At 34.1% G+C, this 16,447-nt stretch overlaps 1 protein-coding gene across 1 annotated transcript in view; it reads right to left on the bottom strand.

The window, feature by feature from the left end:
* The window catches only part of MYT1L (myelin transcription factor 1 like), a 268,994-nt gene that overhangs the window by 128,617 nt on the left and 123,930 nt on the right, over nucleotides 1-16,447 (bottom strand). Inside the window, exons 12-13 of the mRNA XM_074209574.1 lie at nucleotides 14,183-14,304; nucleotides 13,197-13,265 (exon numbers count right to left, since the gene is read on the bottom strand). Of these exons, the coding sequence (XP_074065675.1) occupies nucleotides 13,197-13,265; nucleotides 14,183-14,304 (191 nt within the window). The remainder of the gene's footprint in view (nucleotides 1-13,196; nucleotides 13,266-14,182; nucleotides 14,305-16,447) is intronic.

Here is a 16,447-nt window from a genome sequence, read left to right on the forward strand (position 1 = left end):
ATTCCATTAACTTCTCCCTATTTCTGTTGATAATCTAAGATTCTCTGCATTCACCTAGGCTTGAATCCTTAATTGTGGTTTTGATTCTTACTTTCTCTTTCTCACCCTTGGTATCTAATCAGTTGCCAAGTCCCAATAATTCTATACTAATATTATTTCAAAGGTTCATTAACTATTTTTGACTTTTGCCATCAACCACTCAAATTCAGGCCTTTGTTATCTTTTACATGAACTATTGTGAAAACCCCTCAACTGGACTTCATCTTCCCAAGCCACTGTTACTATTCAAAAATTCATAGTTTAGAAGGTTACTCTTTTACTCACAAACCATTAACAGTTTCTTACTGTTTATTGAAAAATGTATAACATTCTTATATTATTCAAAGTTCTCTATCACCCAAGTTCAAATTATAATTCACTCTTCATACAAATAGTACTTCTCAATGTAATTTATGTATCAGCTAAAATGTGCCACTCACAGTCCCCCTTCTGGGTTTTCTGTCTTTATACTTTTAGTCAAATCAAGTCCTTATGTTTGAAAAGGACCTTTAAAATGAATATCTTTCCAATCCTTATTTAAAAGAGTTCTTTTTCTTCAAGGTCTGCATCCTCCTTTAAATACTCCCTGACATTCCAGATGAAAATCTGTCCCTTTTCAAATTACTCATGACTTTCCACTGATGTCCTTTAAACAAGAAATTCTGCCTTAAAACAGTTATTTGTGTATATGATACCTCATCCCTGACACTAGACTGAGTTCCTTGACTGCAGAAATTATAATGGTATTCATCTTTCTATATTCCTAGTACCTAACTCAGGGCTGAGGGCTATGCATGGAGAAGGTCCTTAATAAATAGTGTAACAGTGAATTCCATGTTGAAAAATTCTACTAGCAAAGCTGAGCTAAAAAAAGCTTCAGTTGTTAGTGATATTAATTAACCTAATCTTTAGATTGTGTGTATAGTGTTTGTATAATGGAAATTGAATTTGGAGACAAAAAAAGAGAATAAATCCTAGCTTATTAGTTACTACTTGGGTAACATTGGGTGTCATAACTTCTTTTCCTCATTTGTAAACTAAGGTTTTTTTCATTTCTAAATACTGAGTAAATCTGTCACTTTAAAGATGACACTCATTTATAATGTCACTATTTTTGTCAGTATAAGTTTTTGAGATTATAGAATTTAGAGCTGGAAAGAGATTATCTAGTCTAACTTCCTTGTTTTATATAACGAGCAAATTAAGCTATTTATCATTAAAAGTCATACCATTTTGAGAGCCAGGATTGGAATCTAGATCTTCTTGGTTTTTACTTAGACCATATATTCCTGCAAATGGTTGATTCAAGAATTTGTTGCCTCTTTGTTATCTCCTCCTCTCCCTACTTGTCACTTACCAAAAATCCTTCCTTGCAAAATCCCCAAGGGTGAGGTTTCACTTTACTTTATATATTTTACTTTTTACTTTTTGTATGAGAACAGTGAATTCGCAGCCCTCAGGAATATTCTGAAATGAAATCTATTCAAAAAATGTGCTACTTATAAATTAAAGAAAATATTTTTTTTTAAAACTAAGGCATTGGGGTGGCTAGGTGGCGTAGTGAATAGAGCACTGGCCTTGGAGTCAGGAGTACCTGAGTTCAAATCCGGCCTCAGACACTTAATAATTACCTAGCCGTGTGGCCTTGGGCAAGCCACTTAACCCCATTGCCTTGCAAAAACTAAAAAAAAAACCAAACAAACACCTAAGGCATTTTTAAAGGTATAAATACTTAGTAACATTTAGTTGAAGTATTATGATAGCACGAGTTTATTGAATGGCTAAAAAATTTTAAAATTTGTCCATTTTTAAAATTTTAAAATGTGAGATTTTTTACTAATAACTAATTTATAAAAATTTGCTAATTTTAAAGGCTATGAAATTTCCATGAATATTTTAGTCCTATATTGATAATGATATTATTGTATATATATAGTTTTTTTCAATAAATATCATTACTTACTTTATAAAGACAATTACATCTTTTCTTTATTTGGCATGTGTGGGGAAATTTCTGCTGAAGTTCTCTCAGGGTTAAGAAATGTTTTTGTCAGGAGTTTCTTACATTCCAAAGGAGGCTCAAAGTCACCTGTTTAATGATAAAACTATTTTTATTGACTTAGAGGACATTTTAGCCATAGACTTTACTTCATTCTAATTGATAGTTTTTTGAAGGTCATTAGAACTTTTTCATCTGGTGAGAAAAACATTATGAGATCATTTCATTCCTTTCTTTGTGTCTGTTGCTGAGGTAGATTTTCTGAGAATAGATTGTACTTCTAGAGCCCTAGTCTGTGGGTCAAAGGAGAAAGGAGAGCTAGGGAGGGGGAACTGTGATTAGGTATATATGAACTTCCTTTACCTTACCTTGGTGCAGCTCTTGAACTCTCACTACTAGGTGAAATTGTGAGTCTGCCCTTTTATTGAAAAAAATAGCAAATAAAGACTTTTTTTGCTCAGACCCAGTCTCTGAGAATTTCTTTTAAGGCAAATTTATCCCACGTAGTCAGAATGTACAACAAATATCTACTTCTTAAAATCAAAGAATAATCCAACTTTACCATTACTTTACTACTACTCCTACTACTACTAATAACTACTGCTATTATCCAGAACTGTGATTCTATCCAGATGAGGAATTCATGGTATAGCAGCTCTTTTCTAGAGGCTGCAAGGTAGTGCTGTAGCTGGAGTACTAATCCTTACTAGTCAGACATTTCAATCAACCATGACCTGTTTCTCATCTAATTCTTTACCCCAGGAAGCTGAGACAAGTTTGGGATTCCCTCCAAGTCAATGGAAGTTCATCTATTCCCAAGTGAAAGATAGAGAGCAAGATGAAAATGGGGTCTAGGATTCCCAACAATTAAGGATAGACTAGATTTAATTAGCCTTAATATATGAAGAGATCTCATATTTTAGAAAAAAATCAAAAGGTTTTATGAAAGGGAATAGTCAGGAAGATGTGAATTCAACTTTGTTCTAAGATATTAGCTATGTTACCCTGGAAAAGTCACAAACTCCCTCAGCTTCAGTTTCCTTAACTGTAAAGATAATTACATAATTCTAAAGCACTTATCACTATGCCTCAGACATGTTAGATGATTGTTTCTTTCTTCCTGCAAAGGAAGTTCAGCAATTCAACTTAAATTGATAATCACAGAGAGGTGCCTGGCAGCAATCAGGGGTTATAATATACCTGTGATCCTATAACTAGTGTGAGTCAGAGGCAGTATAGTTTTTTTTAATATAGCCTTGTAGAAAGGTTCTGTTTTTTATCATGAAGACATGTTTTTCATCAGAAAACAATTTAAAGACAATGATATGATATTTCTCTCTCTGTAATAGGCTATTGAAAGACTTGAAGATATGGTTGGGAACTAAGCAAGCAAACAACCAATCAATAAATAAATAGGTTTAGTAGAAATTTTACTTCTTTTTCCCTTGCTCCTCGAGCTCTGATATTTTTAAAGTACTTCTGTTCTGATATAGGGTATGACAACCTGGGCAGGAAGATACTTCATTGACTTTCCACCTTATCCTTCTCAGTCTACCTGAATCACTTCATAGAAAATTGATGCTCTGCAAGTTAAATAATGCTATACATCATCCCTACTCTTGAAATTGCAATTGGAAAAAAAAAAGCCAAACCAAAACAAAAATACAACCCCCCTCCTAAATCCTTGTCAATAATTTCCCAAAGGGAACCCCTACTATATTTTCAATTTTGTATATTGTGCTCCAGGGAACTATAAATTAGTTAAATGTTTACTAGATTAAAACCTCAAATTTACAATTAAAAGCTTATGTAACCTAATTCTTACTGGTCAGACATTTCAATCACCCAGGGCCTGTTTCTCATCTAACTCTTTGCCCCAGGGAGCTGAGACAAGCATGGAGTTCCCTTGAAGTCAATGGGAGGTCATTTCTCAGAATTCCCCCAGAGAAATAGAGAGCAAGATGAAAATGGGGCCAAGAATTCCCAATAATTAAGGACAGACCAGATTTAATTAGATTTAATATATGAAGAGATCTCATACTTTAAAAAAATTAAAAGGCTTTATGAAAGGAAATAAATGAATGTCTGGATGCTTAGCAACCTAACTCTAGCAAAACTACAGGATTTTGAATTGTAGATAAAAGAGAATTTCTCATTTATGTACATATAAAACATACAAATATGCATATATGATATACCTGTCTATCAAAACCTAGCAATAATATATCTCATTCCATTTATTTCCCTTTTCCTCCCTTCCTTTTCTCTTCCTTCTCTTGTCTCCTTTCTCTTTATCCTTCCTTCCCTCCCTCCCTCCCTCCCTCCCTCCCTCCCTCCTTCCTTCCTTCCTTCCTTCCTTCCTTCCTTCCTTCCTTCCTTCCTTCCTTCCTTCCTTCCTTCCTTCTTCTTTCCTTTTTCTTCCCTCTCTCCTTCTCTCCTTCTGATGCTTAAGAGCTCAGATCATTCATTCTAAATAACTTCAACGGGGGACAAAGGAGAAAATTTTCCACATTTTTATTTAATGTAATTTTTACATCTGATATATAAGTAGTAAATTAATTTTGTTTTGTTTTGGTTCTGTCTCAACCCAGCAAATCATCTATGATGTTCATGTTTAAGAAAGATCAACTCTGGTTAGACTTTGGATTTAAAAATATGTTCCTAATCCTTTATCCTTAGAGTGTTGCTTTAAATTGCTTTCTAAAACCAAAATATGACCACCATACTAGCTCTGAAGGAAAATGAGGCCAAGATAGCATCCAGTCTCTCAGATAGGCTCCCTGGCAAATAAAAGTAGCCAGTTTCAAAATTCATAATTTTTTTTCAAGTCTTCAGATTCAAGTACATGATTGCAATTTCTTTTAAATTTTTTTAAGTGACTCAATACTGGAATTATTAAGGTAGAAAACAAGTTACTTCAGATAGCTAAATTATGACATTCTAAAGGTAGAAAATGTCATAACTAGTTTAATATTTCTTTTTTTTGGACTAGGAGATTACTATGGCAAAATTCTTTGATCATAAAAATTCATTTATTTATTTAGGTTTTTGCAAGGCAAATGGGGTTAAGTGGCTTGCCCAAGGCCACAGAGCTAGGTAATTATTAAGTGTCTGAGACCGGATTTGAACCCAGGTACTCCTGACTCCAGGGCCAGTGCTTTATCCACTACTCCACCTAGCCATCCCCTGATCATAAAAATTGATGAAGGTGCTAAATAGTAGTCTTTAAATATCACAAAATCCTATTTATCATATATTTATTGATGACAAATTGGTTTGCCTTTTTCAGATATCATGTTTCATTTGAGTTTCATTCAGATGTTTATAAATTTTAATAAAAATATTTGCTCTAATTCTTTATTTTTTCAATAACTTTATTGGTTTAGATTTTCAAGATGGGAATTCTTTTTGCTGTGAAAATACTTTATCTGAACAAATAGTGAACATATTAAATAAGATAGAAGAAAAAACATATTTACTTGACATATAGAATCTGATGATATATGTTAATTTTCAATTTTTAAAAAGAGGCTATCTATGATAGGAATGTATTTCAACTCATGTGAATATTACATAGATTTTGCCATATCTTTATTCAATGTACTTCATTACCTCTCATTTATGAGAATGTTTTCTCTTTGCCAATAGACCAACCCAGGGAACCTAAGTTGCTTTATTCAATTTCTTGAAAGGATTATTGGCTTCCTTTAAAACATAACAACTGGGTAAAAAATATGTGGTTATAGGAAAGCAGATTCAACAAACAAAAAGCAAACAGGAAATGACCAATTTTTTCTTAATTTCTAACATAAAAAGATTTTAAAAAGTCAAAATATGTCCATTAAACATTCAATTGTTTTAATCCTATTAAACCTATATCAATATGAAAAAGTAGAATTTTTAAACAGCCATAGTAGAGGTTTCAGGGACTTTCTTGTCTTGAAAATGGCAAGTATGGTGACTGCCTCAAGAAAATAAAAACAAAGATATAAATTCTCTTCTTAGTGATTTGGGTATTTGGATAAGTAATACATTATTTTGCACAATACCACTCCTTGAATTTAGATTAAAATAAATTTTTCATTCTCACTCTCTATTTTATTTATAATAACTACAACTATAAAGTATAACTGGATTCCTTAAGCATTAATGTTGCACATGTTGCTTTGCAGGATATATATATATATATATATATATATATATATATATATATATATATATATATATATATATATATATACATATATATATTCCTAAAGGACTGTGGGCTTTATATCTTGCAACTTAGATCACTATTATGAGTAAAGTTTTACAAACTATTTTTAAAGAATGATGAATTATTACTTCCTAATCTGATTATTTTGGGGGGGTTAAGTGGGAGGAGAGGAAAGGTGCATCTAAGTTTTTCCAGATTTAATAAAAGTACATTAATCAGAATTCAAATAATTATAAACCTCAACCAAAATTTAGGGCTATCTTCCAAAGTAGGACAAAGAAAGAAACAACACACACAGACATATACGTATTACTTAGAATGGAGATCTAGCAAAAATACAAAAAAATCAACTTCGAGCACTATTCCTAGTATCAACAGACAAAAAGGTCTACCTCATATAGATTGTTGGTGTTGGCAAAAGGCCTCGAAGTCAAATGAAACCCAGCTCCATCCTTTTACAGAAGAAGAAATGGTTCCATTGTCTATGGTCCTGGATAAGGTAATTATTCTTCATGAGGACCCAGGGGCCCAAAGAATCCTTAATCAAAGGCTGAATTAAACTCATTTTTGCAAAGGAGTAAACATATACCTTTGTTAACGGACTCTACAAATGATGACCCCACAGGAAGACAAAATTTGTTCCTCTGAGCTCTCACCTAACTTTGTGTTTCTTTAAGGAATTCTCATTATCTTTTGTATTATAGGAATCTGTATTGAATTTTGGGGATCAATCACTCTGAGGGCAGGGATAGTGTCCTCACTTTATTTTACATTTCCACTGCCTCCTGGTGTGTAAAAGAGTTCAAATCCCACTTTTGACACTTATTACCTATGAGACTTTAGGCAATTCACTTACCTCTATGATACTCAGTTTCCTCATCTGTAAAATAAGGAATTTGAACTAGGTGGCCTCTTCGGTCCTTTCCAGCTCTAGTTCTATGATCTCATGAAGCTTTACCTCCTAACATAATACTCTGCTCAAAGTAGATGCTCAGTAGATATTTACTGAATTGAATTTTTTAAAAGGAGGTTTTTTTGGGGGGGTTAAATCTCATATAATAGGAAAATTCAATAAACTGTTTTCTGAGCACTTTGTTATCATAGTATATAACACACATGTACACACACATACACACACATATACACACAAAAATCTGTTCAAAGCAGGAGACAACCATATCTGTTATGACTAAAAAACTGACTTATAACTAAATTAGACTTTCTTCTTGAAAATTGTATGGCACATGTTTTCAAAAATCCATTTTAAGTGACCAGCTTCAAATGTCACAACTGTATTATTAACAGAGCAAATCAAAATGCTATCCACGGGTTGTGAGCATTTGGTGTGAGCAGTTTTACACCTATGAATGTGCTACAGGGATGACTTTTTGAGTTATTCCCAGAACATTTGGATGTTGTTGGATGCCTACACAATCCCTTATTGCAAAGTTGCTGGGCAATCCAATATTCTTTAATGTTTTAAATAGCATGAGTGGGGCAGAGAATAGTTTCCATTTATATAACATTTTCTATTCATCACCTACTATAGACAAGGAAACAATCTAAGCCTGCTTTTTTTTTTATCAAAGATGAAAAATGACATCATATTAACTTCAAGGGATTTATGTCTAATAAGAAGAAAGAGGAGCAGGTAAGAAAAGTGTAATAAAAGGTGGGTTAAAAGTATAAGAAGTATAAGTATTAAAAAGGTAAAGGGAGAAGGTAGAGATAAGAGACAAATTTACATTAGAAAATTTTGAGAAGAGAGAACATTTGAAAGATTTCGATTTTGACAAGAAATGCTAAAGGATTCCATCCTAAAAGGGTATAATGAAAGACACCAATCCATCCATCCTTATTCCCTGCTTCAAAAACAAAGGAGATACTTTTTCAGAATCTCTTGGCTCCTAAGGTCCAAATTGGTAAAATTCTTTACCAAAGTGGATCCCCAACTACTGCTACAGTCACAGATGGTTAGAACAAAATTTGGAATCTGAGCATAATGGGATACACACTAAACAAAGTCACAGGGATCTAAGCTACATCCCAATGCTCCCCTAAGCCCACTGTATAGTGTTTCCTTATTTTAGAAGTCATCTATTGGACCCTCCCCCGCCTCCTGAACTCCCTTCCCCTCCATCATAAATTTACACATAGCATCACAAAATTAAAGTGTCATTAGTAGTTGTAAAGTTTTAGCTTAAGAAATGGTCTATTTCTGCCAGTATAGCAAAGGAAATTCAATAGAACATTTATAAAGTTTGACATCCTCAAAGATATGAGCTAGTAGATTCCCCAAAGCAGTTTCTTTCCCTGATACTAAAATTATACAAAAGACCCTAGAATGTCCCCAGATGAAGAAATATAGTTATCTGAAGAAATGGGGAGAGACATAACTAACTATAATTCATGAAGCTTCTACCAAGTGAATATATAGTTAATTGTGAAATGGTGACAAGTTATATTGAAAAAAAATGTTTCTAAACCCCTGGAGAGTAAGGAAACTTGAGCTTCGGGTGCACCAAACAATAGAAACTTCATATTATCTGGAGTATGATTTAGAGATTTCTAGATGTTGGCTAATAAACTCACTGATTGTGTGTATTTTAGTTTTATTCCCTAAGAAATACACCTCATTAGAGTCTACAGTTTCACAATATTTAGTTAAAAGAAATATTTTAACTCAAATTCTAATTTTTTAGTAGTTTTGTTTGAATTTTGTTTCAAAATAAACTTGATTTAACTTGATGTGAAAGATTTTGGGAAGATAAAAGTCCCCAAATACTTCTTCCTTTTCATTTTTGCAAGGCATTTGAGTATAAGTAACTTGCCCAAGGTCACACAGCTAAGTAAGTGTTAAGTGTCTGAGGTCACATTTGAACCCAGGTCCTCCTGACCCCAGGGCCACCTAGCTACTGCCCCAAAAGTCCCTATATGATCTAACAAAGGGATTTATGCTTCCTCTTGCATATTTTCTTAGGCTGTGTGTATGTATGTATGTGTATATATATATATGTGTGTGTGTGTGTGTGTGTGTGTGTGTGTGTGTGTGTGTGTCTATGTCTGTGTCTGTGTGTCTATAAAATCAGAGGAGTGATAATAATGTGAGGAACTCCCCAGTCATGGGGACACTATTGGAGGAAAATGGTCCCCTGTTTTAGAATAATATTATACTTTGTACTTTGAACCAAAATTCTTTATTGATATGTCTTTTCTCTATGATATATCTCCATGGGGACAAGGACCATGCTTTGTTCACTTGTGTATTAACTTCAGCACCTCACAAACAGCAAATATTCAATAAATATTTTTTAAGAGAACTAATGAATGGAAGAATATGTTTCACACCTTGATGACCAAGAGAAACTATTCAATGAATCACAGGTTTTCAAGTATCTGAATATTCAGGGTTGTGTAAGGGATGACTGGATGTCCAATTAATTTGGATGCAGAGAATTGACTAAATGGATTTGATTTGCAAGTTCTTTCAAGTTGCTACTTTCAGGTGAATTTGAGTAAATGAAATTTTACAGAAAGATACTCAGCTTCAAAATGATTTTAGGCAAGGTTCTCACAAACAACAGCACTTTAACTTAAAGGGTTTTTTATTATTTTAATCTGGGATTTCAAAGAATGTTACAAGCATGAATCCTCACAACATCCCTGTGAGGTAGGTCAATGTCAAGTCTAATGCAATGTAACTACTAATTTTACCTCAAAGTGTCAACTTGAAAGGATCTGCAAGTCATGGAAACTCACTAAAACTGGAGTTACCCTCATTTGCCATTTTTAAGCTTCATAACTTTGGTATACATTGCTTCTCAACTCTTTGTGGACTCAGATGGATGAGTGACAGCAGAAAGCACTAGTTCCATAGTTTGTAAAAATTCATTTGCATATCATATTTTAATAAATTAGTTTTTCAGTTTACATATTGTACACATAAAGACACGAAGTAAACATCCTTTGGTATTACTTAGGATAAAAACTGGGTAAAAGGAAGAGTTAAACTTTAAGAACTAGCTGGCAAATCCCATTGTCTTGTCCATTTTCAAGAATGTCCTGCTCCCAACCCACCACCAATATTCAGGCTTGGAAATGTCAAAAGGAAGATTCCACATGGTTTCCATTTGTGCTGAGATACATAATGGAGAGAGAGCATTTGCAAGTAACTGGGACCTGATTTCTCATATGTCTTTAGAGAGTTAGAAATGTAGGATCAAACACTGTCCTACAGAGGACAAAGTGTGCATTCTACTCTTGTTCAGCAGAGCTCCTGTTGTAGTAATTCCCAAAAAACTTTTGAGAAATCTTTAAACTGTAATGCCACCAGATGGTCACAGAGACATGGTTCATCATGGAGAGATCAGCATAAGTCAGGATCATTGTGGTGCCAGCCTCCTATGCCCCAGGGAAAGTCGAATAACAGATCTTTCTGACTTGAATGAAAAAAAAAAAGGAATGAAAGGGCAGCTGCCACATATTGAAACATGATTTAAAATTACTTTCAATATCTATTTTTCCTTTGGTAAGTGGTACATATTGTTATATACTAAATGCAGTTTATTTAATGTGCTCTTCTTTCTTTTATTAAAAAAAGGATTAAACTTGTCTCCATCTCTGAAAAATCACTAACACAAATCAATAATTTTGGGGGAAATTCATTTGGGGAAACTGATTGGGGGAAATTATTTAAATTCATTGAAGAGGTTCAATGACAAAGTTATTCATTTGTTTTGATAGAGGTCCTAGGGAAAGAATGGCCCTTTTAGGTTAATTCCAATTAAGAGAAGGGTATTCACCCTCTGGAAGATATGGTAATGATGATCTCTGAAAAAGAGGCAAGACGGTGGGAATGGGACACTCTTATAATATACAGGAATGTGTTAAGAACAAGATTGCTTCCCATGAAGATGTTGAAGGTGAGATAAGCCATTATATCTATTTCCAAGATGAAAAAAAGGCAAGAAGGAAGCATTATATCTGAAAAAGAACTTGTGAATTTGCTTGAAATTTTAGGAAATAAAAATGCCACAACCATGCCAACAGATGGCAGTCAATGGAAAGCAAATGAAGGAAATTTTCATGCCTTATGTGGGTTTGGTGATACTAACCAGTCAGAAGCAATACTAGAACCCAGTGGTACAATGGGGAATTTCTTGTTTAAAGTCAGCCTGTACAGAGCTGGAGTTAAGTCAAATGTTTTGCAAAGTATTTGTCATCAAGAAATTCAAAAGACAGTCACTGTGTTCTGATGTCTTGGTCAAGGTCCAAATTAAATCAGTCATGTGGTCACATACTTGACCACATAGAGATGTATGGCTTCAAATCATTAAAAAAAAACAAAAAAACAAACAGAAAACTGCCTTAACAAAGTATATTCAATTGAGTAGCAAAATGTTGCTAATGCTGTCCATTATGAGACTCTAAAGGCTACTTCGTCCATTAGGCACTGGTTTTGGATGATGCTACAGACTTTAAAGTGGTTAAGTGAGAGGACACCCTCCAGGTGTTAAATTCCATGAAGATAACGCCAAGAGTCTCCTGATGAAAGTGCTAATTCAGGAAGTCACTGAACATGAGCAGGTGCTCTATGGCACTAGCGCCTTGAACAGGGATCCTGTAAAAGATGACATGGGTGTGAAACAAGGTCCTATCCTTTGTGCTAACCTTGGTCTATTGAAAAAAAAAGGGTTGGGGGAATGGAGAAGGAATCCAATATAGGTAAGAAACAGCATTTTCTTTGCACTGGTTTATAAGGGCCAGTCCAAGCAAAATGAACACCAAGCAAACAAGCCCTAATGATGTTAATAATATCTTACACAGGAAATAGGAAAGTTAATCAAGAATAATGAATTCTGAGGAAACATAGTTTTCATTTGGTAGATGTTCTCAAATGGTGATTGGCCTTACCCTCTTCGCATTTTTTTCCTTTTGGTGAGCTTGTTGAATGACTATTCTGATTAGAATAGCTAACTTTTAAACACACTTTTTCATTGGGCGAGGGAAGGAAATCCTTCTTATAATCTGTCCCAGATCTGAACACTGATAATTTCTAAAATATCAATTGCAGTCAGTCTCCTAAATTTTGCCATTAAGTTGTTGGTAGGAAAAATCTTTGATTTGATCTGGAACATGAGTTTTTTTCACTCTTGTTTTTTTAACATTTTAAGAGGCAGGAAGGTGGCAGGAGGACAATAAGAGTAAGAGAAAGGTAGCTCTAACCCATGTTGGAAATAGTACACACAGACACACAGCCAAAATTGTATTCACATCATTATAACCACAGCACATTTAAGCAACTGGGATAATATATTCCAAACTAGGACAGAACATACAAACAAATGTGTTGTTCATAGTTAATAACCTTTTGTGGCAATTTACTTGTCCTTCAAAGATTATGCTTTAAATGATCAAATCTCATGATATAATTTAACTGCTGAAATTTTAAAAAGATCAACTTTGGCATCAATGAAATCGACATATTTCCTTTCTTGAAAAACATTCCATAATTTAATTGAATAGTTTTGTTTTTAATTTCTACTACAAGTGTTCATGTATGTATACATATATATATATATACATATGCAATGGACACTGAAATACTTGCAAGCAAATATGTATACACATAGGTATTCATATATAGCCAAATGTATTTCTGGAGAAATGACAAGATAGGAAGGATGTTATGTGATTTAAGAAGAATAAGAGGAAAATTAGAAAAGAGTGAAATGGGTGACGCTAAGTGGGTAAATCATGGAGGTCCTCATGTGTGCAATAGAAAAACACTACTCATGCACACGTGCTTTTCAGATCCATATGTTTCATTTCCAACCTCATTTTCAATGAATTACTAAATGATTAATAAAAAAACAACAACACAACAACAACCACCACAACTACACCACCACAAAAGAGAGAATTGTTTTCTTTATATCTTACTTGAGCTCTTGTGAACTGGTGGCCAGCATACTGCGAATGCTTTTGTCAGCCAAAGGGCAGCCAGAGAGACTGTAAGACAGGTCAGGATATCTAAGTAAGTCAACCCTCTAATAAGCTCAAACCTCCCAAACAAACACAACATAAAAAAATTAAAAAAAATTAAAAAGTTTAATGCAGAAAAGCGATGGGGCAAGTGCTGTATATTGAATTTTTGTATTGTCAGCTATGAATATCTTTCAATGTAAAATTTATATAATATGTCAGATAACAAATTTTTGAAATTGATTTGATAGAATATGATGTTCTTTGGGTTCAGTACTTAAAAATACTTTGGAAGTTTTCAAGATGAATTTAGTACTAAAAGACATTATACAACACATTAGGTTAGCATGCTTTTGAAGATCAACATATAGCACTTAGAGGGTTAACACATAGTTCAACATTTTTACTTTGACAGCATTGTTGAGGTAAGCTGAAAACAATAAATTGAAAAGACAGAATCCACCATGAAAAAAATGAAGTCACACCTTCTATGTGAGGCGTAATTACCAGTCACATGACCACTCCCATCACACCCTGGTGTTGGACATCTGCCACCAAACAAAAACAAAAACAGCCAAAATAGTAAGTATGTTTTTAAAAAAAAAAGAAAAGGAAAGAAAAAGAAAAAAAACTTTTAAAAATTTCATTGTTTCCAGTTTAGCTGCAATGTCTGCATAGGGATTTAAGCACCCTAAAGAAAAGCTGCAAAATGAACAGGATTAAATGAAAAAAAAATGGCATTTCCATACACTACAGCATAGTTAAGAACAAGCAAAATACACATTAGCCTGTCACTTTACTGAACTCGCAATTGGAAACATTTATATGCTGCGAATGTCACATGCTCAAACGGCAAGGCATGTACAGATTCAATTCTTTAAAATAATCCAAAGAGGGGAAAAGGTTGGGAAGAGAAAAATAATTTCACCTCACATTATGCTTACGTTATTAAATCCTTTTTGCTTTCTTTGCATTGAGGATACTTGGGCTTGGGGCTGGGAATGGTCACTTCACCAGGATACCTTCTTTCCTCTAACGCCTCCTGGAAAGGGTCCAAATCTTCTGGCTGCAGACAAACAGGCATCTATAAGACTCATGTGGTTAAGACTCAAATGGACTATAGAATGAAAATTGTCCTTAATAAATATATCCAATTTCTTAATTATTTGCTTCATCAACATGGCTCAGTCTTCTAAGAGCACTCAGAGGCAACTTGGCCAGTGTGCTGTCCAATATAACCCAACTTTTGTAATATTGATAGTTTCTTTGCTTCCTTAGATTCACTTCTGAAAATTGAAATTGGTCTTTGTTCAGAGATGGTTTATTTCTTAAAACAGTGTTAAAATCTTCTATCAACTGATCTAACTCCCTAAATTCTTCAGACTACATATAGCACTTAGAGGGTTAACACGTAGTTCAACATTTTTACTTTGACAGCATTGTTGAGCTAAGCTGAAAACAGTAAATTGAAAAGACAGAATTCACCATGAAAAAAATGAAGTCACACCTTCTATGGGAGGTGTAATTACCAATCACATGACCACTCCCCCACATACAGACTACTATCTCATACTTTCTTTGCATAAGCACTGATGTCTTATAATTCAGTGGATGAGGTCTTGGATCTGAAGTCAGGAGACATGATTCTACTTCTTGGTTTTACTAGCTGCATGTCTCCTGGTTACTGCAATACAACACAATACAATGTAACACATGCAATGCATTTATTCTACATAGCACAGGCACTGTATATAAAATGGGGATATTAATAATTTGCTGCCTACTTCCTAGGTTTGTGAGGAAAGTGGTTTATAAAACTTAACCTGATGTAAATTTGCATATGTGTGTGTGTGTATATGCCTGTATGTATTATCAATTCTGGATGTAGTTCAATATGAACTTTATGGGATATCAGATAAGTTTTAGAAACTGGTGACATAAAATATGCTGTCCCTTTGACTGTGTGTGTGTGTGTGTGTGTGTCTGTGTGTCTGTGTGTCTGTGTGTATACATACTATACATTCAGGGATATGTGGTGAGGAAGCAGTAGCTGAGGCAGAGATGAGCTCACTCACTGCATGACCCTAATATGCACATGCACGCATACACACACAATTATTTATATGCATGGAGATATAAACAGATACATAAGACACACTTATAGTTGCTTGGTCCTTTTTTTCAGTGTTTTCCAACTCTCTGTGACCCCATTTGAGGTTTTCTTGGCAAAGATACTGGATACTTTCCTTCTCCAGCTTTTTTTATAGATTAGGAAATGAGGCAAGGTCACAGGGTCACACAACTAATACATGATTTGAACTCACAAAGATGAACATGAGTCTTCCTGACTCCAGACATAGAACTCTATCCATTGCTTCACCTATCTGCCCATGCACAACACTTTATTGCCCCATAATATGTAACATTCCTGGGCAAATGGTACATTCTTGATAAATCTCTTTTTGCATTGATCCCTAATTCAAGCAATAATGTTTCAGGTTACTACTATCCTATCAAGATTCAAGTTAACATTTAAAACCAGAAAAATATTATATAGTTGGGTCTCAAAAAAGGAGGGCACATATAACTTCTACAAATGAATGCTTAATGACTTTATACTTATGGCCCAAAGATTCAGGACAACAATTACCTTGTGAATTACTTTGAATTTTAAAATTATTTTCACATAAGAAAAGTATGATAGAATAATGAAAACCCCCCAACAACACTGGACTAAGAAGTCAAAGGCTTAGGACCTATTCTTGACTCTAAATAGCTGTAAGATCTAAGACAAGTCAGTATCCCAAGGAGGCAGTGCAGTAGGATTGAAAAGATCACTGGACTTGGAAATGGAGGACCTGGGCCTGAAACCTAACTGCTAATACAGTTCTAGTAAATTCAACTGGCATTGACTATGACCAACTAAGTGCAAGGTACTGTGATAGGTAAAGTGGACACAAAGATACAAATGGACATTCTTTACCCTCAGAAGGCTATATTCTACTGGGAGTAAGGGGGTTGGGGGATAAATACACAGATAAATATATATATTTATCTGTGTATTTATAAATATATACATATATATAAAGTTTTACATATATACATATATATATATATACATACACATATATAAATATAAGGTGAAGTTGGGAAGAGGAGGCCACTAACATTTAGGGGGATTAGAAAAGTTCTGTGTGAAATAGCATCTC

The sequence above is a fragment of the Macrotis lagotis genome, chromosome 1 (assembly GCF_037893015.1).
Source record: "Macrotis lagotis isolate mMagLag1 chromosome 1, bilby.v1.9.chrom.fasta, whole genome shotgun sequence".
In the NCBI taxonomy this organism is placed as follows: domain Eukaryota; kingdom Metazoa; phylum Chordata; class Mammalia; order Peramelemorphia; family Peramelidae; genus Macrotis; species Macrotis lagotis.